At 34.4% G+C, this 26,987-nt stretch overlaps 3 protein-coding genes across 4 annotated transcripts; all 3 read left to right on the top strand.

Annotated features, from left to right (window-relative positions):
- The first annotated feature begins 2,030 nt into the window (after positions 1 to 2,030).
- On the top strand, positions 2,031 to 6,226 carry LOC131017427 (probable disease resistance protein RF9). 2 transcript variants are annotated; one of them, XM_057946175.1, is made up of 3 exons: positions 2,031 to 2,435; positions 3,337 to 4,096; positions 4,347 to 6,226. In XM_057946175.1, exons 2-3 carry the CDS (start codon positions 3,355 to 3,357, stop codon positions 6,089 to 6,091), a joined length of 2,487 nt encoding a protein of 828 aa, XP_057802158.1. In that variant the 5' UTR covers positions 2,031 to 2,435; positions 3,337 to 3,354; the 3' UTR covers positions 6,092 to 6,226. The 2 variants fall into 2 exon arrangements, with proteins under 2 accessions (XP_057802158.1, XP_057802159.1); XM_057946176.1 differs by having other exon boundaries at positions 3,332 to 4,096.
- Positions 6,227 to 10,680: 4,454 nt separating this feature from the next.
- LOC131018278 (disease resistance RPP8-like protein 3) lies at positions 10,681 to 17,551 on the top strand. Its single transcript, XM_057947002.1, has 4 exons — positions 10,681 to 10,828; positions 10,909 to 10,999; positions 14,724 to 15,507; positions 15,798 to 17,551. Exons 3-4 carry the CDS (start codon positions 14,742 to 14,744, stop codon positions 17,549 to 17,551), a joined length of 2,520 nt encoding a protein of 839 aa, XP_057802985.1. The 5' UTR covers positions 10,681 to 10,828; positions 10,909 to 10,999; positions 14,724 to 14,741.
- A 1,921-nt stretch (positions 17,552 to 19,472) lies between these two features.
- LOC131017426 (replication protein A 70 kDa DNA-binding subunit D-like) lies at positions 19,473 to 20,636 on the top strand. The gene is made up of 4 exons (XM_057946174.1): positions 19,473 to 19,801; positions 19,912 to 20,038; positions 20,154 to 20,232; positions 20,344 to 20,636. Exons 1-4 carry the CDS (start codon positions 19,611 to 19,613, stop codon positions 20,367 to 20,369), a joined length of 423 nt encoding a protein of 140 aa, XP_057802157.1. The 5' UTR covers positions 19,473 to 19,610; the 3' UTR covers positions 20,370 to 20,636.
- Positions 20,637 to 26,987: the final 6,351 nt, after the last annotated feature.

Raw genomic sequence — 26,987 nt, 5'->3', positions numbered from 1 at the left:
AAAATTGTTGAACCCACCTCCTATAAGGAGGCTTCTCTTAATCCTTTGTGGCAACGGGCTATGGATGATGAACTTCAAGCTCTACACAAGACTGGTACTTGGGAGTTGGTACCCCTTCCACAAGGAAAGCATGCCATTGGTTCCCGATGGGTATATAAGATCAAAACAAAGGCAGATGGATCTATTGAGAGGTATAAAGCAAGGTTGGTTGCTAAGGGGTTTTCACAACAATATGGTCTAGATTATGAAGAAACATTTGCTCATGTTGCCAAAATGACCACGGTTCGTACTCTTATTGCTGTTGCTGCTGCCCGTCAATGGGATCTCTCTCAGATGGATGTCAAGAATGCCTTCTTACATGGAGATCTTATTGATGAAGTCTACATGACTCCTCCTCCAGGAGTCTCCCACAAAGCTGGATACGTTTGTCGGCTAAAGAAATCTTTGTATGGTCTAAAACAAGCCTCTCGCTCTTGGTATGACACATTCTCCATTGCTCTTATTTCTCTTGGTTTTCGTATGAGCGAATGTGATCATGCACTTTTTGTCAAGACCTCGGATTCTGGTATTATCCTCGTTTCTCTATATGTTGATGATATGATCATAACTGGGAGTGACACAACTGGAATTTCTTCATTGAAATCAGATTTAGCATCTCGCTTTGAAATGAAGGATTTAGGTCCTCTTAGATATTTTCTTGGTATTGAGGTTTGTAAATCTCCAAGGGGATATCTCTTATCTCAGTCCAAATATATTGCTGACATTCTTGATCGTGCTCATCTTACCGACACTCGCACTATTGACACTCCTATGGAAGCAAATGTTCAGTACTCCACATCTGATGGTTTACCTTTGGAGGACCCTACCTTGTATCGCACCATTGTTGGGAGTTTGGTCTACCTAACTATCTCTCGTCCGGATATTGCTTATGCTGTCCACATTGTCAGTCAGTTTGTCTCTTCTCCTACCACAGTTCATTGGTCTGCTGTTCTTCGCATTCTTCGCTATCTTCGAGGTACGATGTTCCACAGTCTCTTGTACTCTACCACTTCATCACTTGAGCTTCGTGCCTTTTCTGATGCTGATTGGGCCAGTGATCCTATTGATCGAAAATCTACTACTGGGATGTGTGTATTTTTCGGTGATTCTCTTATCTCTTGGAAGAGTAAGAAACAAAAGGTTGTTTCTCGATCATCTACAGAAGCTGAGTACCGAGCCATGGCCTCCACTACTACTGAGATTATATGGCTAAGGTGGTTACTCTCTGAAATGGGTGTCTCCATCTCTAAACCAACTCCAATGTATTGTGACAATAAGAGTGCTATTCAAATTGCTCACAACTCTGTCTTCCATGAGCGTACTAAACACATTGAGATCGACTGTCATTTCACTCGCCATCATTTGCAGCAGGGGACACTTAAGTTACCTTTTATTGCTTCTTCTTCACAGATTGCAGATTTGCTCACCAAGTCTCTTCCACTTCCGCGCTTTCGTGCTCTGGTTGGCAAACTCTCAATGCTCGTCGCAGCGACATCTTGAGTTTGAGGGAGGGTGTTAGAATGTTATTTTTATGTATTAGTCATTAGGGGTTTATTAGTCATTTCATTATTTGTATTATACTTAATGTAATTATCAGACTTTGTATGCATAATTTTTGATTGTCATTAGATCCAATTTCTCTCTCTAAATTCGCAAGCTTTCATATATAACTTGTTGACTCACACTTGTCCCCAATGGGACATCAAGCGGTGCGACATCCTGTGTGTGAACAGTGAGGTCTCGGGTTCAAACCCCACTGCTCCCCCTCCCCAACTCCCCCAAGTCAAAAAAACTTGTTGACTCACACCATAACTGTGACTGTGTGAATTTGTAGTTTATAGCCCCTCCCAGCTCTATCATAGACCTTATTAATAATATATCGGTATGTTCTTGAAAATTTGTGACATTTCTCTCACAATTTACAAAAAGGTGTGGGACCCAATATCCACTCAAACACAACTACTATATTTTTTCTTAAAACTCGTGTCATCTCACTTGGGTTACAATTTTTAGGGACGGAGGGAATATATGTAAACTCTTTTTATATTGAAAATTTAGATTTTTGCGCTTCATAAAATTTTATTAAGTCGAAAATTAATCATTTTGGAAGCGTGTGAATAAATTATTTCCCTTGAGGAAGGACTTCATGGATCCATATAGTCATCATTATGTAAAGATGAGATTAATTTCATCAAGATTTTTGGTCTCTTCCTTGTTAAGTTTTAGTCTAGTGTAAAATTATTTTCAAATTTGTTTTGACTTGAAATACATTACATTCTACCATTCAAATCAAAGGAGGCATCGGAAGATCACGGCCAGCTAATTTCGTTACAAGGGAGAATTGAATCAAAAAGTCAACCACCGCAAGCAAAGATAAGAAGAGAAATCACAAAAGGGTAATATTTTCCTTCTCCGTAAATTAGATTAATTTTTAAATTGAAGAATTCATGTGTTTATGATGTTTTCAATAAGGGTTAATTATATATAAACTCACAAACTTTCGACATTTTATGATTTTTCTCATGACATTTAAAATTGGCAAATTTATCCTCCAATTGAAGATTAATTCTTAATGATTCAACGGGGTATAATTCCCAAATTAAAGCCGAACTAGACATCGGAATTGCCAACGTGGCATGACCTTGTGACGAGTGAAACGACCATAGCCTTATACAATCGCGCCATGCCGGCAATTTCGATTAATTAATTTGGGAATTCACGTGTTTATAATGTTTTAAATATTTCGGTTGATTAAATTTTATTCAATCCAAAATCATTTTTTTTTTGTATACTAATAATTTATGGATTTGTTGATATATGTTATTTCTTAGCTACTCCCTCAGCTTTTAGTATTCATTTTAACTTTTTTTGCCGTCCCACATTTTGGTATTCATTTATATTTTTAGTAAAACTAGGTGAGACTCTTGCTCCACTTTAAGGTGTTTGGTTTGGAGGATGGGATACTTAAGATTGATAGGATTGAAAGAATGATTAAATAATCCACCCAACTTTGGAGTGATAAACAATCACTCATTTTGGTGATTAGATGCGGGTCGAGTTATCAATCACGGGCTCAATCATACAAACTAAACACTTGATTAAGGTGGATTATTTTATCAATCATGCCTTATCACTCAAACCAAACGCCTCCTTATTTTAACACTCACATAAAATGTGGGACCCTTATTCCACTCACAGCACACACAATACATTATTAAAACCTGTGTCACTCTCAAATGGATACTAAAAGTTGGGACGAAGAGAGTACTAATGTTGTCAAATTGGCTATTAGGGCAGTTTGGTCGAAGTAGAAACATGTCGGAGGCCCTCCTCTTATCGGTGATACAGAAGCTAGACATCAATTATCGAGAGAATGAAACAAATAATGAAATGGAAAGGGTAATGAAAGAGATGAGAGAGATTATGGATATTGTGAGGGATAAGAAACTGGAAGAGGGAAGAATCCTCAATTTTTTAGTATCTGACCTTGTCGACATGGCTGATGATGCACTCGACCTTTTCATCAGTCAACACAAAAGCTATGGTAGGATGTCTAAGTCCATCTATAGTTGGATGGGAGAGATCAAAAAACAGATGCTTAAACTGGGAGATGATGGGGCAGAGATGAGATCATCAGAAACTGTTGAAGATGACAAATATGTGGTGGGCTTGGACGAAGATGTCGAATTTCTGATTCGCAAAAGGATTATTGGTGGTGCTGGAAAGTCTGTTCTTATCAAAGGGATGTGTGGTATTGGAAAGACAACTCTTGCCAGAGAGATATACAATCATCCAACCGTCGTTGAACACTTCGAGCGCCGTGCTTGGGTATCTAATTCTACTCACTTCACTATTAAAGAGCTACTTATCAAACTCATACAACAGCTAGAAGATCCTCAGAATCTCCATACATCTTCCGTATTGGAAAATATGGACAACCGAAGCCTCCGAGATATGCTTTCCCAACACCTGCGAGGAAAGCGATATCTTATAGTTCTCGACGACGTGCCCAAACAAATGCGCTTGAAGTCTTTCTTGGAAGCTCTTCCAGATCAATGTATGTATGATCATCTTTCGTCTGCTTATGATCCCATGTTGCGCTAACTTAGATTTTAACTTGAGTGCTGGTTCAAAATTTAAAGTTTTTGTGATTAAACTTAAAATAAATTCCAAACATAGTTAGTGTCCAATGTTATTTTTTAAATAATACATTATTGACTGAATCGATCAAGTAATCTAACAATATAAATTTTCTTGACTCAATAACCTTCTAACTGCTCCTTTTTGTATTGATCTTATGTAAGCAGACAATGGAAGTAGATTGCTGCTCACAAGTCACACGACACAAGTCGACATAAAAGTATATGATGCAAATGTTTATTATAAGATGAAACCTTTGGATTCTAAGAAGAGCTGGCAATTGTTTATGAGAACAATAAACCATGGCAATAAATTAACGGGCGACCACAAATTCCCAATGTCCTTGGAGTATATGGGAAAACAAATGTTGAGAAAATGTGACGGATTGCCATTAGCTATAAAAGAGGTGGGAAAGCACTTAGTCGAAAAGAAACTCTCAGGAGGGAGTGAATGGGAGCAACTTCTTGAATCAGTTGATTTTGGTTCAACCTTGAAGTTATTGGAACCATTTTATCATAAATTGGATCCCAAACTGGAGTCGTGTTTCTTGTGTATGGCCTTCTTTAAGGAAAATACTACTTTGAGGGCAGAAAAGTTGATACAGATTTGGGTTACCGGAGGAGCAGTAGAGGATTCAGAAGATGGGTGTGGACGAAATCTAGAGGATTTAGTCAATGAATCTTTTATTGATGTCAATGACAAGGGCACCAAGTATCACATGAATGTTGTGCTACACATGCTATCCATCCAAAAAGCACAGGAGAAACTAGGTTTTGAGATGCTAAGGAACAATGGAAATAATCGACCCTCTGAGAGTCGTTGTCATCATCGTGTTGTCATTTGTAGCAGAGACAAGTTCAACTACTCCACGGATCAAGATAAGCATCTTGTTTCTCTCTTCTTCCATGGAGGTGGCTACATGGACACTCGTCCATCTTATTGGAAGAACTTTGAACAACTTAAGATACTTGACTTGGAAGATTTCGGGTTGAAGATTTTACCGGATACTATCGGCACATTGATGGAATTAAGATACTTGGGGTTGAGAAATAATTACCTAAAGGACCTGCCACAGTCGTTGGGGTGCTTGGAAAAACTCGAGGTTCTTGATATAGCTCAAAACTTTATGGTGGAGATCCCAAATATTATATGGGAAATGTGGAGCCTTAGCCACCTCTACATGTCTGATGTGATTTCCCGGAAGCCTTTGAAGATAGTCGGAATATGGTTTATGAAGACCTTAACCTACGTCTCAGTTGATAATTGGACATATGACCTATCGGACTTAAAATTTGGATGCCTTAAGAAATTGGGGATAGAAGAATTGGATGGAAACTCAGATGTAAGCAAGCTCTTTGCGTCATTGGCTGAGTTGTACTCTCTTAAACACCTAATCTTAAGAGGGTATCGTTTCAGAAGCATGCCTTGTTTGGATGAGCTTCGTATTCTAGAAAATGTCCGTACACTCAAATTGGATGGACTCCTTACAAGGCTTCCAACAAGTTTCCCTCCAAATATTGAATCGTTGACGTTGGTTAATAGCTGTCTTGATGAAGACCCCATGCCTCTACTAGCAGAGAAGGTAGGCTCGCTAAAATACCTCAAATTGCGGAATGCATACACTGGTCAACAAATGGTGATGTTGGATGATAGTTTTCCCGAGCTAGAAGTCATGTGCATCGAAGAGTTGTGGAATCTGAGAAATTTACAAGGTGGAAAAAAAACAATGCTTCTGCTCAAGAAATTAGAAATTCATGATTGTCCATATCTGGATACGCTCCCGGAAGAGATTGTGAAGAAGTATTGGTTCGAGGACTTAAAGATGGTGGCAACCAAAAGCATTGCATCAAAGCTTAGGAATTCAGACTTAATCTCCAAAATAGAGACGGTGAATATCAATCCCATGAGCTAGAGCAATTGGCGTTTATTTGGATACTTGATTTTCTTCTCCTTTGGTGGTTGTGTCATGTGTGTTTTTAAATGAAATTTACTCTGTTCCTCCTCTGGTGGTTGTGTCATGTGTGTTTATCCTTACAATATCGACCAACTGGCTCGTCTTTCAACATTTACTTCTTTTTATATTTTTTTGGGGCTAATAGCGTCAAAATTCCTATACTTTCTCTGTTTTCGCATATTTCCCCTGACTTTAAAAATTCGCGATAGAATCCTTGACCGTTGATTAATTTCGTAATTTTCCCTTGATAAAGTTTCCGGCGAGTAACTACAATGACGTGTCATTTTTGTGGCATTATTTTGTTGAGTCATCTAACTAAGTTTGCTTAGTCACGTAAATCAGCCAAAAACGTCGTCGTTTTCCCGGTTACTAAGCTGCCGTTGTCCAAATCCGCCGGTTTGACTCCCAACCACATGCTCCGGCGGCTTATTCAGGCGTGGTGCGTTGCCAATTAATGTGAAGAGCGGGATCGATAGGATCCCGACTCCCAAGTCCCCCCTCCACCGCTCTGCCGTCATCAAGCTCATCTGCACTGCGGGCAGCCAGCCGGAGCAGATCGGTGCCCTGAGCAAATTGGAGGAGCTCGTTGGCGACGAAGACGGTAAAAATCAGCAGTGCATGGCGGAGGCCGGCGCCGCCAAATCGATGATTCTTATGTGATGAAATGTTTCGACGACGGCTGACTTGGTCCCCCACGGCGGAGAACAAGCAGATCGTTGAAGAAAAAAGCCCTCAATTTTTTCAATCGATTATGTGGATTTTGAACGGCAAATTAGAAATTTCAGCCAAGACTGATGCCCTAGTTGTACTATAAATGCCATAGAAGTGACGAGTTCGAATTTTTTGGGGAAATTGAAGCCGTGTTTCTTTGAAGAGATGATGAGAATTTTGAGGTCGCAGCCGGCACCGGCGCCGGCGGTGAGGGCGGTTCTGAAAATTCTAATTCGGAAACGACGACATTTTACGTTATTAAGTAAAACTACGTCGCTTAATACGCCGAAATTTAATCCTACGTGGATTTCCGGACTCCATGTGAGCATTCTATAAATCGCCGGTCATTTTTTAGGGAGAAACGCGAACGGGATTTAAAGTCAAGGATTCTATCGCGAATTTTTAAAGTCAGGGGAAATATGCGAAAACGGGGAAAGTATAGGGATTTTAACGCTATTTGCCCTTTTTTTTGTAATTTGTAATAGAATATAGAGTTGTTTCTATGAATCAAAACCCTTAAACAGCTTGTGGATTTAAAGGTGAATTCTCTACGATCACTAGGATTTAAAGGTGAATCCATCCAAAAAGCACAGGAGAAACTAGGATCATCATTTCAATTATGTGTCTTACTATTCTATAGAAAAAAAAATATATATTAAAAATACAATAAACTCAAATATGAGACTTTTAACATCAAACACATGAGTTTAAATGCTTCAACTATATTAAAATAATCGATCTCTTGTGGATGATTTTATTTAGTAAAACTATTTCTTACTATTAATTAATTCTTACCATTCCACACTTTTTTAATGGAAATATACGTACTATACCCAAATTTTGGGTTTTAACCAAATCTATTTTTTAATAAAAAAATACACAAACTTTTAATTTATTGAAATTTGGCCTGACTCCGAAAGTTCGTTAGCTAATAACTTGATTGTCTGAAATCTGATTGATAATCCGAAGGTATCATTAGAAAGCTCTGTTCAGACCTCAGTAAATATCAATAAATAAATTTTAACAGACAACCGAGTGGTATTTAAACACAAAACTAATTAAGGCAACACAACATGTCTTCATCTGTTAAAAAAATAATGTTATTTATTATCAACAAATACTTACATCCATTAGTAAAAAAAAGGTAAATATTAATGGATCAATATTAACTTAATTTTTTTTATAAAATAACATTCACAAATTCATTATTTTTTTTAAATAAAATGTAATGAATCATTAACTTTTTATATTTGGAATAAATATGAAAATATATACATAGTTAAAAAAAAATAAAAATGGAATTAAATATTTATTCTATAAATAATTTTAGAACATCCGATTTTCTACCTATTAGAAACAATTAATAAATATTGTTGGCTAATGGAATTGACTACTAGGAAAAGATTGTTAAATGAAATAATTTGTCTCTTGGCCTTTTGCATTCTAGTGCATATTTAGTGCCTTGTTAGAGTAAGAGTCTTTCATTAGTGTAGTATGTTAAAAGTCATGCATCTATTATCCTATTAATACCTAGTGTCTCTAGAGTTATCCATTGCACACTATAAATAGTGTTGCTTCTCATTTGTAAAAATAGAGTTATCCATTGCACACTAGTATAAATTGAGTAGAGACACTTGTAATAAAAAGTGCAGAAAGTAAAGAACACAAGACACCAACAATGGTTACCCAGTTCCGTGATAAAACTTCTACGTCTGAGGGGCTTTGCCTAGTTCAAAACAGTTCACTAGTAAGGATAAGATATACAACGGACGTACAGCGAAGACTCGATCTTTCTAGCCACTATATCTTCCCAAATCGTCACTTACGTGAAACAAAAAGAGAAAGATAGAACTTACTACGAAGACTCGATCTTTCTAGCAATTATATCTTTCCAAATCGTCACTTACGTGAAACAAAAAGAGAAAGACAGAACTTACTCTCAAGAACGTGATTGCCTCTCAATCCACGTCCAAACCAACACCATGTAACACTCCAACAAGCTGGAGTACAGATCAACAAACTCAAACTGACTTGTAAAACGAAAGACACAAGCACACTCTCACAGATCGTATACTCACTCAATGCATGAATATACTCTCTCAAAGAAGTAGAATAATGATGATTGCAGCCGCCTCTGATCTTCACGAACATAATAAATACATAAGCCCTTGAAGAGATGGGTTGAGCCCATGATCTGCCAGTCAGAGAAGCAAGGGCCCAAGTAGGGTTTACATTAAGCGGCTCATACTAGGGTTCAAAGAGACCCTAACAAAACAGACTCCCAAGCCAACAAAAGATCATGTAGATATCTTGCCATAAAAAGAATCACAAGGGACTCCACTAAAAACCCGCAAGAATAGTGTCTTCAGAAACAAGCAACTCCAGTAGCAACTCAACAAGAGACATACTGTGAGACTTCAGAAGACACCTCCTTTGATCTACACAATGACAATAACACTTAAAGAGTATATAAATGCTCTAACACTTGAGTACCTCAAATTGCAGAATGCATACACTGGTCAACAAATGGTGATCTTGCACTACACCCTCAAAATCTCGAAGTCATGTGCATCAAAGAGTTGTGGAATCTGAGAAGTGTACAAATTAGAGAACATGGAATGCGTTGGCTCAAGAAGTTAGAAATCCATGATTGTCCATATCTGGATACCCTCCAGGACAAGGTTAAGTGGATGCATAGGCTGAAGGAGTTGAAGATGGTGACAACCAAAAGCATTGTAGCAAAGATGAGGAATTCAGATTTAATTTGGATGATTGATTTTTCTTCTCATTTGGTGGTTGTGTCTTGCGTGTTTGTAAATGACATTTAGTTGCTTTGACAATTGTGGTGTCTTCATATCTTGTTGCTACTCTCTTCCTTCTTCAAATAGATCTTCATTTCAATTATGCATGTGTCTACCTACACTTTAGAAAAAATAAAATATCAATAAACTCAAATATGAGACTTTTAATTAACATCAGGCACGTGAGTTTAAATGCTGCAACTATATTAAATGCACGCGTCTTCCTGCATCCAATTTTTCACCTCAAAAGGATTAATGTTAGTTATTGATAGCTTTTAACCCTAAACTCGTGGGCAAAATAGTAAAAATGGGTATATTTATCTCGTCTTTTAATTTTAATAGCGGATGCATCCATTGATTAAAATAAATTAATTATCATTATAAACATTAGTATTTAAGTGGGAACCTAGCTTTCTCCACTTACAATGAATCTAGTAATAGCTAGCGCGATCATGAACTAATATTACATACTCCGTCCCCAAATAGTTAACCCTAATTTTCTTTTTGGGATGTCCCCAAAAATTTAACCTGATCTCTTATTTTTTATTTTTGTACATGATCTCACCATCAACTTTACAATTACAACTCTTTAAATACTATTTTTGTACATTACCCCACCATCAAATAACTTTTTACTAGCTATTCTTAAAACTCTGAAAACTTTCGAGGGACGGACAAAGGGAGTATAATATAAATAGGTAATCCACATTTTATGCCCAATGCAGTTTTTATATTAATAGATTTTTTTAAGAGAAGAGGTGAAATATTGTTGTGAGGCAGTTGCTTGCCTCCTCTTCATATAAGGCGTCCACTTTTATTGTCTTAAGTAGTATGGTTAATTGGTTTCCGACTTCGTTTCGACTTTGAAAGATAGATATCACACAGTTGACAAGAAATATTAATATATTTTGAAAAGTAAAAGAAATATTAATATATTTTGGTGGTAGGATCCATATTGGATCAACTGTTACTTTTTTATTAAAATCTTATGTCAGAAACAGTAAGTGTGAACATGGAAACGTGCTCGCTGCGGTAAATAAGGAATTTATAATTATTGAAAGTTAAGCTACCAACTCTTTTTATATTTTCCATTGTAACAGAAGGCTTTTAGAATCCTATATCAAAAATTGAAAGCAAAAGCTAAGGAAAAGGGAGGATTGATTCGGAAAGTAGATCGAGACGAGTAAGAAGAAGAATCACAATTTCAACTGTATGTTTGTCTTTGAGCATTTGAAACTCAATATTTTTTGCCGCTATTAACAGTAAACACTGCCGGATTTCACCACGCCGCCACCAGCTGTTGTAGACACTGCTCGCTCGGCGCCACCATCTCCTTCCGTCGCCAGCAGCCGTGGTATGTTATCTTAGATCTGGTTTACCGTATCCAATACGTGTATTCTTTTTCTTGTGGAATACAAATTTACAATTCTTGCTTATTTTCTATTGTCAAAATGGAATTAGAATTAGTGGTATCAATTGAAAATATCATAAGATAATTAAGGAGGAGAATATGAGTCTATAACAATGTGATTGTGCGATTACTTAGAGTGTGTTTGGCTAAGCTTATTTTAAAGAGCTTATAAGCTCTTGGAGCTTATAAGATGTTTCAAGAGCTTATAAGATGTAATTTTTAAGAGCTTATAAGTTGTCAAAGTGTTTGGATAATTGAGCTTATAAGCTAGAGAGATAATTTTTTGTTAGAGAAAGAAAATATTTTTTTAGAGAGAGAAAATCGAAGAAAAACGAACTTGAATGATATATAATGAAAATAATAAATTATAGTTGAAAAATATTTATAAAATGATTGTTACATATGAGATTATAAAAAAATAAGTTGGGGTAGAGGAACTTATTTTTTGGGGAGCTTATAAGCTCTTGGAACTTATTTTTTGAACTTATAAGCTGTTTGAGAGCTTATTTTGCCAAACACTTTGGAGGAGCTTATAAGCTCCTAAACAGCTTATAAGCTGTTTTGAGCTGGAGCTTATAAGCTCCTAAACAGCTTATAAGCTGTTTTGAGCTGGAGCTTATAAGCTCAGCCAAACACCCTCTTAAGCTCCTCTACAAGCAGCAAGGCCCATTTCTTTCTATGATTTTTTTTTTTTGCCAAGAAAATGGACTTGATCGAGCTGAATTCTTCTGTTTGTGTATGTGTTGAATTTTTCTGTTTGAGTTTATTTTGAAGGATCAATAATCCTTCCCCACCATCTCTTCGTTGGTGATTCGAATCTCCAACTTAATAATAGGAGGAAAACGTCCTACCAATTGAGCTATTTTTCAAATTGTTCAATTTGTGTTTGACCATTTGAGCATTTGAAATTCAATATTTTATTCTTTTATTTTTTTGATTAGTCGAATACCGAATTGCATGGATATGGGATGTATATTTGGTTCAATTAATATAACAATTCAATTCGATTAACTGAACTGACCCAATCCGACCCGACGCGACAGAAGTCCAAAGCCATGAATAAGTGTCACCCACAGTTGGGATGAGATCCAGTGTTCCACAATTTTATATGTGCCAGTCCATGATTATATTTATTATTTTAAAAATATTTTTATAAAAATAAAATTTATTATAATATTATGAATCATAATTAATTTTTATTTCAGAAATTAAAATTTTTGAAAAATATATACCATAACTTTGAATTTATCAACTTATTATTAGCTAATAAAAGTGAAATTAAATAATAAAAAATAATTGTATACTCTAGATTGATAGAATAAACCCTAGTTAATAGTCACAAATTTAAACTAATTAAAACATACAAAGTTGAAATTGAAAAAAATATATATAAAAAAATAAACAAAATTGAAAGTGGAACACAAAGTTGGACATAAAGTGTGCTACATTCCCCCACAATTGATCCCTAATTTGGCTGAAATAAAGTTGTTTCAACTACTTTTTTGATAAATATATAAAAGGGTGAAATGCAAAATTGCTCAATTTATTAAAATTACATGCACTTAATACCCATATTCTAAAATGAGGACTATAGCTTCCATTTTTTACATTTACACTCATATTTAACACATTAGAATGAGGACTATAGCTTCTATCATAGCCCGAAATAAGAATGTAAATCTAAAAAATGGAAGTTATAGTCCTCATTTTTAAATTTTATAACTTATAGTCCTTATTTTCAAATTCTGTAACATATATTATTTTTTAAAAAAAACACTAAAAGTTACGGTCCTATTTTAACAATTAACTCCATATATATACATACACATAATATATTTTTAGCTTTATTTTTATTTTGATATCGTAACATAAGTAAGTGGTTGGTCATATTTTGAATATATAATTATTATGTAAATATAAATTTAAACAATATTTTACAACAAAGGATATATGTTCGTATTATAAAACAAAATATACATTTATGTGATTTTTATTTATATATAAAATATTAAAGTGTATATTTATGTTTATAATTCTATTATTAAAATAAATAATACTATAAATTAAATTTTGATTAATTTCAATCTAGATCTAGATCTGACTATAATATATTCTCTTCGTCCATAAAAAATAGTCTTAAAAGGGATGGCATGAGTTATAATAAAAATAGTTGAGTGTATTGTAAATAGAGAAGGGATCCCACTTATAAAGTAGTATTAATTATGGTATTTAATTATTATGTAATTAAGGAAGTATGGTTGAAGATAAACTTAGGCAAAATGATATATCTAATTTTGTTAGTATATTTAAAAATTGTAATAATATGATTTATTCTCCTACTGATCAATTCAAACTTCACTAACTAGACATAGTTAAATAATGAGCTAATCTTAGAAAAAAAAAAATTATGCACGATTAGCTTCTTCTTAAAGTACATATATATTTGAATATGAGCATTTTTTATTCACCCCCTTCAACATGAATGATATGCTTCTTTTACTATTTATGAAAAAAAACGTCAAATAAGTTAAAAATTAAAAATGACACTTGCGAAAACGTCAAATAAGTTAAAAATTAAAAATGACACTTGCGAAAACGTCAAATATGTTGCATTATGAAAATCTCTATAATACATATATTTAGTAAAAGCTGTGAGATTGAAAGTCACGTAAATATTGAACATATAAATATAATACCTAAATATTACATTATTTTACTGTTAAGTATTTCTTTTATTGTATTTATCTTAATATTGTATATGAAATATTTAAATTATTTAATAACTATAGTTATCATCACAATTATACAAAACTGAAAACTTATGTGTTTTCATATTCAAGTTGTTTATTGAGTAATTGACGCCAATTACCTTATTTATTTAAAAAAAATAAAATTGAAATTAATATCTGTGAAGTTTTTCAAAAAAATATTTAAAATATAAAATTATTACATATAAAGATAGATATAAAATAAATTCTAAAATACGTATAAATTTTATGTGGAATTTTTTAACAGAAAATCCTCCTACTTTATGTACTTTATATTGCATACATAATAAAAAAAATAACATTACTAAAATAATAATAAATAAAGTTCAAAATTTTAGATGGCCTTGAGGTGGCTCCGTGTCACTTGGTGAACCTATTTAATGTTTCATGTATGTATTAATTAATTTGTTTGTTAAGATGTAACTTATAAAGTACTTGGATTAGTATCAAAAATTGCAAAAAATTGGGTAAGGTTATATTATATAAAAAACAGAAGAATCTTCTATTATTAGGAGAATTTAATAAAATCAACTTTATTTCAAAATTTGAAAGTTGATAAATTGACAAATTTATGTAAAATTCTAAATAAATTAATTATTAATTTTTTATATTAGATTATAGATTGACAAATTTACCCTAATTTGATATATACGTTGATTTATCACTACCCTAGATTAATTTGAAGAATTCACGTGTTTGTGATGTTCTCAATTATATCGAAAATTAAATTCACATGATAATGATTTTCTTATATAGTGTTCGATTTTTTAAAATCTTTGGCTTGAATAAATTTTATTCAATCCAAAATCAATTTTTTCTATACTAATAATTTATGGATTTGTTGGAATGAATGTGTTATTTGGTAGCTATTAATGGTGTTAACTTGGTTATTAGGGCAGTTTGGTGTAAGCTCAAACATGTCGGAGGCCCTCCTCTTATTGGCGATACACAAGATGGAAAATTGCCTCTCATATAAGGATGAAAGAGATGAGGAAATTGAAATGATAATTAAAGAGATGAGAGAGATTGTGGATATTGTGAGGGATAAGAAATTGGAAGACGGGAGAATCCTAAATTTTTTAGTATCTGGCCTCGTGAACGTGGCTGACGAGGCCATCAACCTTTTCAAAGAAGTTTACACCAGTCGTTGGGACTTAGCATCCATCCATAGTTGGATGGGAAAGATCAAAAAACGGATGCTTGAGCTGGGAGATGATGTGCCCAACATGACATCATCAAAAAATGTTGACGACGAAGAAAATGACAACTACGTGGTGGGCTTGGAGGGAGATGTCAAATTTCTGCTTCGCAAAAGGATTATTGGTGATGGGGAATTAACGTGGCCTGTTGTTATCAAAGGGATGGCTGGTATTGGAAAGACAACTCTTGCCAGAGAGATATTCAACCATCCAACCATCGTTAAACACTTCGACCGCCGTGCTTGGGTATCTAATTGTACTCACTTCATTACTGCGGAAGAACTACTTATCAAAGTAATACAACAGGTAGTAGTAGAAGATCCTCAGAATCTCCATACATCTTCCTTATTGGAGAATATGGACAACGCAAGCCTCCGAGATATGCTTTCCCAACACCTGCAAGGAAAGAGATATCTTATAGTTCTCGACGACGTGCCCAAAGAAATGAGCTTGATTTCTATCTTTCAAGCCCTTCCACTAGAAGGTATGTATTGCAATCTTCGTCAGCTTATGATCTAATCATGCATGCAATGCACTTGATATCTTTCGTGGACGATCTTCCAGATTACTGTATGCAAGTATGATCATCTTTCGTGTGCTTATGATTTGAATTTAAAGTTTTTGTGATTAAACTTAAAATAAATTCCAAAGATTATTAGTGTCCAATGTTTTTTTATTTAAATATATGACTGAATCATGTAATCTAACAATATAAATTTTCTCTACTCAATAACCTTCTGACTCTTCCTTTTTGTATTCTTCTTATGTAAGCAGAAAATGGAAGTAGATTGCTGCTCACAAGTCACACGACACCTCTCGACATACCTTTAGACTACCAAGGTGTTTATAAGATGAAATTTTTGGATTCTAAGAACAGCTGGCAATTGTTTCTGAAAACAATAAACCATGGCAATAAATTAACGGGTGAGCACAAATTCCCAATGCATTTGGAGCATATGGGAAAACAAATGTTGAGAAAATGCGGCGGTCTGCCATTAGCTATAAAAGAGGTGGCAAAACAATTAGCAGAAAAGAAAGTGTCAGGTGGGAGTGAATGGGAACAACTTCTTGAATCAGTTGATTTTGGTTCAACATTGAAGTTATTGGAACCATTTTATCTTCAATTGGATCCCAAGCTGCAGTCATGTTTCTTGTCTATGGCCTTCTTTAAGGAAAATACTACTTTGAGGGCAGAAAAGTTGATACAGATTTGGGTTACCGGAGGAGTAGTAGAGGATTCAGAAGATGGGTGTGGACGAATTTTAGAGGATTTAGTCAATGACTCTTTTATTGATTATGTCAATGACAAGAGAACAAAGTATATCATGAATGTTGTGCTACACATGCTATCCATCCAAAAGGCAGAGGAGAAACTAGGTTTCGAGATCCTAAGGAACAATGGAAATAATCGGCCCTCTGAGAGTCCTCCTCATCATCGTGTTATCATTTGTAGCAGAGACAAGTTCAACTACTCCACAGATCAAGATAAGCTTCTTGTTTCTCTCTTCTTCCATGGAGGTGGCTACTTGGACGCTAGTCCATCTTATTGGAAGAGCTTTGAAAAACTTAAGATACTTGATTTGGAAGATTTTGGATTGAAGGTTTTACCAGAAAGTATCGGCACATTGATGGAATTAATATACTTGGGGCTGAGAAATAATTACATAAAAGAGCTTCCAGAGACGTTGGGGTGGTTGAAAAAGCTTGAGGTTCTTGACATAGCTCAAAACTTCATGGTGGAGGTGCCAGTTGTTATATGGGAATTGCATAGCCTTCGCCAGCTCTACATGTCTAATCTGATTTGCCGGAAGCCTTTGAATATTGACACGCTGGAGTATCTGGGGACCTTAACCTACGTCACGATTGATAATTGTATAATTCTGATCTCGGGCTTAAGAATGTTTTCTGTGTTTAAGAAATTGGGCATAGAAGGATTGGATGGAAACTCAGATGTAAGCAAGCTCTTTGTGTCATTGGCAGACTTGTTTCTTGATCATCTAATCTTGAGAGGATATCGTTTCAGAAGCATGCCTTGTTTGGATGAGCTTGGTATTCTGCAAAGTGTTCGTACACTCAAATTGGATGGACTCCTTGCCACGTTACCAAATAATCTCCCTCCAAATATTGAATCGTTGACGTTGATTGATAGCTGTCTTGATGAAGACCCCATGCCACTACTAGCCGAGAAGTTACCCAAGCTCAAATACCTCAAATTACATAATGCATACACTGGTCAACAAATGGTGATTTTGGATGACAGTTTTCCCTTGCTACAAATCCTGTGCATCGAAGAGTTATGGAATCTGAGAAATGTACATTGTGGAAAATATGCAATGCGTACGCTTGAGAAATTAGAAATCCATGATTGTCCATATCTGGATACCGTCCCGGAAGAGATTGTGATGCTGGCTTGTTTCAAGGAGTTAAAGATGGTGACAACCAAAAGTATTGCAACAAAGATGAGGGATTCAAACTTAAGGATTGTGAATTCTCCGTTTGGTGGTTGTGTGTTTGTAAATGACATTTAGTTGCTTTGACAATCGTGATTTCTTCATATCTTGTTTCTACTATCTTCCTTCTTCAAATAGATCATCGTTTCAATTATGCGTCTTACTACACTTTATTAGGTGAGCTTCATGCTATGCTTATAGCTATCGGTTTTTGTTTGGTGAACGACCTTGGCCCGGTGGTGGTGCATACTGATTCTCTCCTAGCTACTCATGTTCTTAATGAAGATCAGCGAGGCACTGATTCTCTTTGTGATGATCTTTGGGAAGCTTTTGTTCATGCTAGAAGTTCGGTTGTTTTGGAGTTCTTTCGCGCTCGTCGTGATCCTAATAGGGTTGTTGGCTTGTTATGTTTTGTCTACTTTGGATGTAATGATTTGGAATTTCTACCTGGCTTCTGGATATTGCTCTTTCTGATTTGTCGTAATATATGCTCTGTTTTCCCTTCAAATCTATACCTATTATAAAAGAGCCTTGTTTTACAAAATTTGATTTGCCTATTATGTCCCTACTTTTTAATTTATTTTAAGGGTAATAATGTAATATCATTTTATATTATTACTATTGTTATTATTATTATTATTATTATTATTATTATTATTAGAAGAAGAAGAAGAAGAATCCTACACGAAGAATCCTACACTACTCATAATTCTTTGTATCTTAAGCGATATATATACACTAATCACAATTCTTTGTATCTTAAGAGATATATATTATTATTATACATATTGTATACTAATTTCCTAATCCTATTTGTTTCTCTTCGCACGCCTACACCCAAGACTGCCGAAGAACGCATCTCTGCCATCCTCAGCCGCAAGCCCCTGCCGGAATCCTTCGACGACCAAGAGCCCCTCCAACAACAGTACGCATATTTTGTTCGTGTTTTTGTTTATCTCTCTCGAACGTGCATATTTTCCCGTTAGAATATTTATTGTGTTTAACTTGAAGCTTTGTTTAGGTCTCGGACAATAGAGTTGTTTCATATTTTACTTGGGACATCATTAGAGATCCATATATTACAGCGTTAGAGAACTTGTTCATAACAAGAAACTTAATCTGCCGATGAACTTGGTTTTGTTGTTTGATAAATTCTTCATGTTATTGTTTAGCAGACTTTGGAATAAATTTAGTGGGTTATAAATTTCATAATATATATAGATATATATATATATATATATATAAATTCTTCGTTAATTTAATTTAGTTGTTAGAATTTAGATGAATATATATGGTGTATATAGTCTATCTTAGCTACACAGATTTTATATACACATGTACCTCAAGTAATCATGATACACAGAGTAAATATATATATTAATAATTAAATATTGAAGCACAAAAAAATCACATATGGTTATATTTATAATAATTATTAATATTATTTTACTTGTATGACACAGTGTTAAAAAATACATCCAGGTAAAATTGACGGACCTAAACTAAATAATTATGCATTGAGTCGTCATATAATTTTATAGTGTATTTTAATATAGTTCTTAATATACTTGTTCCTCGTCCTCTTCTTTAATCGAACAAGTCTTTGTGAAATAAATGCAATGTAAAGAGAAGAAAGCATTACAAAGTTAAACAATTATAAATTTATAGCGTTATTTGCATATTACTTGAAAATTTCATTATTTTTTTTAATTGCAGAAATTATGTTGTCGATCGATTCAACACACAATCACTAAGAATTTTAGATACAAATCAAAGGTTCTCCTCAATACGATTGAAAGTATTGCGAATTGGACATGAAATAGTTTGTGGAATTAACTTAAGTACAAGGGTGAAGAAATTGATACTGATGGACAACGAGGTGAGTCTTATACCAAAATTTAAACTTACAAATATATTTCAAATGAATGTTTACATTTATGAACTTTGCAGGGTGTCCAAATTGGAGCAATAATTCAATGGAAATATAGATAATTGTTGTCCAAAAATTTGAGGTGAATAGTTAATCTCTAATGGAGAGGTTAGACAGGTTGATCGGCGATATCCTAGCATACATCCTAAAAAAGAATTGATTCTCAAAAAGTACACCGTTGTGACCGAAACATTTGATAGTATTGATATGAAGATACAATACAATTTTGTTGAGTTCAAAGATATAGAATCAAAGTTTGACAAAAAAGAAGAATTCGGTAAGAGAGAAGATGTCTTTGGAACTTTGGTACGAGTTGAAAATAGTAAAATGGTACCAACGAAAACCACATCGGGTGCACATTCAAAAACAATGAGAGACATAACTATCGTAAACAAAGAGTAAGTATTTTATTTTTATATGATGTCATTATTTGTTCGTTTTTTTTAATAAAATATAAATAAAAAATTCATATTTATTTAATCACTTTTAATTCTTTTTAATGATACAGGAATCAATTTATGGAAATTAGTCTTTGGGAAGATATGGCCATAAATGAAGGAGATAAGCTACAAAAAGTTTTAGAGCAAAATCCAATTATTGTCATCACAAATGTCACTGCAAAAAAGTTTTTGGGTAAGTCATGCACAATTAAAATTTAAATTTATATATTACCACCATGAATAACAAAATACATTTAATTTATATATATATATTAGCACCATAAATAACAAAATACATTACATGTCTGGTGCTTTGCAATTGCAAAGTACAGTGAGATCCGTACTAAAACTTCACCAGAATGTCCAGAGATTAAACATATGGAGCAAAGGTATGGAAAAAAAAAATGGACACTGTTCTTTTAATTATTTATTTTATATTTTATTAATATAGTAATCCAATCAATCATTTAACTTGTCTTATTCTTATGTTGTAAATGCAGATCCTATGAAACTTATGATCCATTAAGGATAACAGCATAAAAAATGATTCAGAAAATGACAAATGCAAAGGAAGTGATGTTGAAAGACCTTAAAGAAAATCAGCATATAATGGTGAAGTAACTACATAACAAATTGAACATGCATTCCCTATTCTCCTTCGTACATTAAAATGATTGTTATCATAAATCTATGAAAAATATGAATTTATAGCAAAGGTACCATTACTAATAATGGGAGCTTTCATGTTATTACTTATGTGACGAAAATAATATAATACATTCCAGATTTTTCATTTCTCTGTTTTTACCTTTTAATTATCTTCATCTAAATTGTAATCCTCTCACACAATAAAAAAGGGTTCCACCACTTTTTATATTTTTACTATTTAATTATACTTACCTAAATTCTCGTGTCAAAATAAAAGTGGACATTTGTTAACAATGTAAAGTCTGAGTATTTAAGAATAAAATTTAAAAGTCGTATGCAAATCCAAAAAATGGGCCAATTAAGTATCAAACCAACATATTTTCTGATACGCTTATTTGTTCCATGAGAAGCAAAACTTAAAAACAGAGAGAAAACTACAATGGCTGCAGAGAGCCATCCTTACGACTGGATATCCACATGCCTTGCTTTGGATAAAGTTGAAATATTATAAACCTTTCGTGAAGCAATAGAAATCGAATATAATAATCTTGCAAATGATTAGTTTCTTATTTCTTTTCTTTTCCGTTTATCTATACTTATATATTAATTGAAATTTATTTTTTTAATTATCACAATTTTCTATTTTGATCTATCAGAAATCTTACTATTGTTTTATGGGAATAGTTCAAGAGGTCGAAAATAAAGCATCAATATGGTATAATTCCTGTAAAACGTGCTCAACATCATGCACAAAGAATGCTGAAACTACAATATGCGAAAAATGCAATGAAGAGGTTATTGAGACAACACCGAGGTAATGACCAAAATACAAACACATAAAAATTTAATACAAAAATACATGTCATTAATATTAACATTTTTAACATACAATTCCAAGTTTAGAATAACCTTAAATGTCATACAAGGAGATTATGATGCAAATATTACAATGTTCGATGAGGTTGCAACAGTATATGTAGGATGCTCGGTGGATGAGTATATTTCATCAATCAGTCGCGTAAGTTTTAATTTTCTTCGTCAATAGTCATTTGTCAAAATAACAAGTATCAATTTTGAAGAAATTTACTCATGATGATAATTTAAATATCTAATTTCCCAGGATGAAAATGATTTTGCATACTATAGAGGTCTGGCCGCTCCAAATTCAACAGAAATATGGTTTATGGCCACTATAAAGCATGCAAAAGTCGATGATAGGGGAAAGCTAAATTTTATAGCAAGTGCAATCCAAAAGATAGAATGTGACCCGACGAATGTTGTAATGAAATCGATGGTAACATCAATTGAAGAATCAAAAGATCATAAAAGAAGCAAGGGAAGAAATAGTTAAGAATGCACCCAAGACAAAACAAAAAAATGGAAAGAAAAAAATAGTCAAGAAGGCCATGTCAAATGAAGTGGGAGAAATAAAAAAAACAACTAAAAAGACCAAGCAAACTAGAGCGGCGGAGTTACAAGTGTAGCCACACAAGTGTAGCCTCATGAAGTGCAAGGAAGGGGGGAAACGAAAAATCACAAAAAAAGTTCTTGATGATTATATTGACATAACAAGCGATGACGATGAAGATGATGCACATTGAAAAAATTTATGGAAGCAAAAATAAGAGAAAGAAATTTTCTCCGACCATCAAAGTCAAAGTAAAGAAGATTTGATGTGAATATAGATTCACATGTAATAGTTTAGACTAATTAGTAGTTGACATATTTGCTTTTACTTTTTAATTTTTTAGTTACAAGCAATATTTGAATTTTTAAAATTCAGTACGTATATAATAATTTTTACAATGATATTTTGAGTATTACATTAAATAGGATGTTAACTTTTAGCATAATATTAAATATCAAGCATAACACGTGCAACGCACGTTTCCTCTGCTAGTAAAATTAAATGTTGACATCCTTATTTTAATATTTGAACAATAATTTTACCAAATAGTTCTCTATATACAATAACAAAATTCTGTTATATCATGAGCATGTCTACCATTAGGCGACTTTTCTCTTGTGCAAATCATTTATGCGGATATTTTATCTTCTTGTGAACTCTATATTTTTCACTTCCTAATTTGGTGTTTTTTTTTTCTCGATCCCCCAACCACTGCTCCTTCGTCCTTGCTCCGTCGCTGGCAGCAGGTATGTTGCCTTAAATCAGCTTTATTCAATCCAATGCTTGTGTTCTTTTTCTTGTCGGATACACAGTTACAATGTTATTTATTATTGTCAAAATGGAATCAGAGTTAGTTGTATCAATCAATTGAAAATATCATAAAGATAAGAAGAAGATTCCGCTTACTCAAGCTCCTCTACAAGCAGCGAGGCCGATTTCTTTCTATGATTTTCTTTTTGCCTAGAAATAGACTTTGTGTTTGTTTTCAAGTATCAATAATCATTTTTCCTTTGTCCATTTGGGATGGCCTAGTGGTTGGGGTGGTTGCCTGTTGTCTAAGAGGTCACAGGTTCGAATACTCTCGGCCACAATAACCACTAGGTGGGGTGTGTGTGGTTTGTATTATTTATAATGTAATTTCATCAAAAAAAAATAATCATTTTTCCTTTGGTGTGACACAAAACTCCAATTTAATGTTTGGAGGGGAAAGTCTTACCTACTTAGCTGCCTCTTGAACTGTTATGTTTGTGTTTGAGCATTCAAAACTCCTTTTTTTTGTCTTTTTTTTTCTTTCTGTTTTTCGATTAACTAATTCGGTATTCAATTAACAAAACACATTAAATAGTTCGGTTGCGGTTCTGGGTATAGAGTAGTATATTTGGTTCGATTGATCAAAAAATTCACGTTGATTAACCGAACCCCATAAAATATACTCCATCTGTCCCATTATTGTTCAAGCTTATTAGTATATACTAGCAGAAAGAACGTTGTACGTGTAATTAATGTTATTTTATTTGATAATCTATTATTTTAGAAAATCTATTAATTCTTACTTTTATTAGATAATAAATAGAATTCTAATGCAATTGGAAATCTACTCTTATCATATTTATAATTTGATGTAAATACGTTTTAGTTTGAATTATTAAAATGTCTATGTTTTAGTTTGGAATATTATAAAGTATTAGATCCGATACATATAAAATTAAATAGAATTCTAATGCAATAAGAATTCTAATATATGCTGTGAATCCAACTTCATCCCGAGCCAGAAATATTGGATCTTCATCAATATTTTAACAAGTAAAAGAAATATTACTCCCTCCGTTCCATATACATAGGCTGATTGAGATTTTCACAAAGATTAAAAAAAATCATTGGAAATGAAAATATATAAGTAACTTCCTAATATGCCCATATTTATTATTCAATGATATATTAAAGTTAGAGTAAATTAAAAAATTAAATAGTGATACGATAGTAAATGAATAAAAAAATATTACTTTTTATAGAAAGTAGATCAATTGTTTTGGAAAGTAGATCAAGACGAGTAAGAAGAAGAAGAGGTATTTAGATATCTTTCAAACTTGTTTTTCATCCCTTCAAATTTTATGTGTGAAACAATAAGTCAATGCTTCAGCAGGCTTCATATAAGCTCGTCATTATCTTATTATTTTATTAGGGGTTTTTAATTATGCACATTATTTGGCTTCTTCAATATTCAATATAATTATTCATAAACACGCTACTCAAAACTTTATGGTGGAGATCCCAAATATTATATGAGAAATGTGGAGCCTTAGCCACCTCTACATGTCTGATGTGATTTCCCGGAAGCCTTTGAAGATAGTCGGAATATGGTTTATGAAGACCTTAACCTACGTCTCAATTGATAATTGGACATATGACCTATCGGACTTAAAATTTGGATGTCTTAAGAAATTGGGGATAGAAGAATTGGATGGAAACTCAGATGTAAGCAAGCTCTGTGTGTCATTGGCTGAGTTGTACTCTCTTAAACACCTAATCTTAAGAGGGTATCGTTTCAGATGCATGCCTTGTATGGACGAGCTTCGTATTCTAGAAAATGTCCGTACACTCAAACTGAATGGACTCCTTACAAGGCTTCCAACAAGTTTCCCTCCAAATATTGAATCATTGACGTTGGTTAATAGCTGTCTTGATGAAGACCCCATGCCTCTATTAGCGGAGAAGTTTGGCTCGCTAAAATACCTCAAATTGCGGAATACATACACTGGTCAACAAATGGTGATGTTGGATGACAGTTTTCCCGAGCTAGAAGTCATGTGCATCCAAAAGTTGTGGAATCTGAGAAATTTTCAAGGTGGAAAAAAAGCAATGCTTCTGCTCAAGAAATTAGAAATCCATGATTGTCCATATCTGGATACCCTCCCGGAAGAGATTGTGAAGAAGTATTGGTTCGAGGACTTAAAGATGGTGACAACCAAAAGCATTGCAATAAAGCTTAGGAATTCAGACTTATTCTTCAATCAGTACTCCACGGCCAACAAAATATATTGGAAGCCGAAAGACATTGGGAATGGGCCCATAAAGTCTATGCCCCATACGTCAAAGAGCTCAACTTCAATCACATTGTTAAGGGGCATCTCGTGCTTCTTTGAAATTCCTCCCATTCTTTGGCATTGATCACAACTCAAAATAAATGAGTGGCAATCCTTGAAGATAGTCGGCCAATAGAAGCCACTTTGAAGCACCTTAAAAGCGGTTCGGTTGGTGCCAAAGTGCCCTCCACTTGGGGAAGAATGACACTCCCTCATAATAGCTCCCCATTCTTCTTCGGGTACACACCGCCGGATGATGGTGTCGGCACATCTTCGATATAAGAACGGCTCATCTCATAAGTAAAATTTCACATCATGAAAGAATTTTTTCCTTTGGTAACGATTCAACTCGGGCGGTGGATGAATGCCGGATGCAAGATAATTGACGTAGTCCGCATACCATGGGGTGTGGGCTTTGACTTGCAAGATTTGCTCATCGGGAAAGTTCTCATTGATGGGCACATTTGCATTTTCCCCTTCCACGGGATTCTCAAGTCTTGAAAGATGATCCGCCACAACATTTTCACATCCTCTCCTATCTCGGATTTCAATATTAAACTCTTGAAGGAGGAGGATCCACCTTATCAACCTCGGCTTGGCATCTTTCTTTTCAAACAAATACCGAATGGCCGCATGGTCGGTGTGAACAATGGATTTTGTGCCAATAAGGTAGGAGCGAAATTTATCGAAGGCATACACAACCGCCAAAAGTTCCTTTTCCGTGACGGTGTAGTTTGATTGAGCCTTATCTAGAGTCCTACTAGAGTAGTAGATGACTCTAAATAGCTTGTCTTTCTTTTGCTCCAACACGGCCCCGACGGCGATGTCACTTGCGTCACACATGAGCTCAAACGGTTGTGACCAATCCGGTGTGATCAAGATGGGAGCATTCACCAAAGCCTTTTTGAGTTTCTCAAAGGCCACCAAACAATCTTTATCAAAGTCGAACTTTGCATCTTTTTCAAGAAGGTGACACAAGGGTTTGGTGATCTTTGAGAAATCTTGGATGAATCTTCTATAGAACCCGGCATGCCCAAGGAAGCTCCTCACGGCTTTCTCATTGGATGGTGGTGGAAGCTTCTCAATAGCCACTATCTTTGCTCGATCTACCTCCAATCCGGCTTTAGAGACCTTGTGTCCAAGCACAATTCCATCCCTAACCATAAAATGACATTTTTCCCAATTCAACACAAGGTTAGTTTCCTCACATATTTGCAACACAATAGATAAATTATGGAGACAATGATCAAAAGAATTGCCAAAGATAGAAAAGTCATCCATAAAAACTTCCATTACATTTTCAATTAAATCATGGAAAATGGCCATCATGCATCGTTGAAAAGTAGCGGGGGCATTGCAAAGACCAAATGGAATGCGTCTATAAGCAAAAATGTCATAAGGACAAGTGAAAGCGGTCTTTTCTTGGTCCTCCGGGGCAATCAGGATTTGATTATACCCGGAGTACCCATCAAGAAAGCAATAAAATTCACACCCCGCCAACCCATCAAACATTTGGTCAATAAAAGGAAGAGGAAAGTGATCTTTTCTAGTAGCGGTGTTCAACATCCTATAGTCAATACACATCCTCCATTCATTTACTAACCTAGTTGCAATTAGCTCATCATGCTCATCTTTTATGACGGTTATCCCCCCCTTTTAGAAACAACTTGAGTGGGACTAACCCACTCACTATCCGAAATAGCAAAAATAATTCCCGCATCTAGCAATTTGAGAACTTCTTTTCTTACTACTTCTTGCATAATAGGGTTCAACCGTCTTTGACCTTGCCTCTTAGGTTTAAAATCATCTTCCATCAAAATCCTATGCATGCAAATGGATGGGCTAATCCCTTTTAAATCGGAAATTGACCATCCTATGGCGGACCTATACTTCCTCAAAATATTTAGCAATTGATCAAGCTCATGAGGAGAAAGGTAGGATGATACGATTACCGGATACGCCTCATCCTCACCAAGGAAGGCGTATTTCAAGTGTTCGGGGAGAG

This window comes from Salvia miltiorrhiza, chromosome 3 (assembly GCF_028751815.1).
Source record: "Salvia miltiorrhiza cultivar Shanhuang (shh) chromosome 3, IMPLAD_Smil_shh, whole genome shotgun sequence".
Taxonomy (NCBI): domain Eukaryota; kingdom Viridiplantae; phylum Streptophyta; class Magnoliopsida; order Lamiales; family Lamiaceae; genus Salvia; species Salvia miltiorrhiza.
Note: the sequence above shows the minus strand (reverse complement) of the source record. Positions and strands in the feature narration are given on the sequence as shown.

Coding starts and splice junctions, on each gene's coding strand:
- LOC131017427 (XM_057946175.1), top strand. CDS start 3,355: ATGTCGGAGGCCCTCCTCTTATCGGTGATACAGAAGCTAGACATCAAT. Junction 4,097..4,346: donor GGAAGCTCTTCCAGATCAAT/GTATGTATGATC, acceptor TTATGTAAGCAG/ACAATGGAAGTAGATTGCTG.
- LOC131018278 (XM_057947002.1), top strand. CDS start 14,742: ATGTCGGAGGCCCTCCTCTTATTGGCGATACACAAGATGGAAAATTGC. Junction 15,508..15,797: donor TCAAGCCCTTCCACTAGAAG/GTATGTATTGCA, acceptor TTATGTAAGCAG/AAAATGGAAGTAGATTGCTG.
- LOC131017426 (XM_057946174.1), top strand. CDS start 19,611: ATGAAGATACAATACAATTTTGTTGAGTTCAAAGATATAGAATCAAAG. Junction 20,039..20,153: donor CTGCAAAAAAGTTTTTGGGT/AAGTCATGCACA, acceptor TACATGTCTGGT/GCTTTGCAATTGCAAAGTAC. Junction 20,233..20,343: donor ATTAAACATATGGAGCAAAG/GTATGGAAAAAA, acceptor TTGTAAATGCAG/ATCCTATGAAACTTATGATC.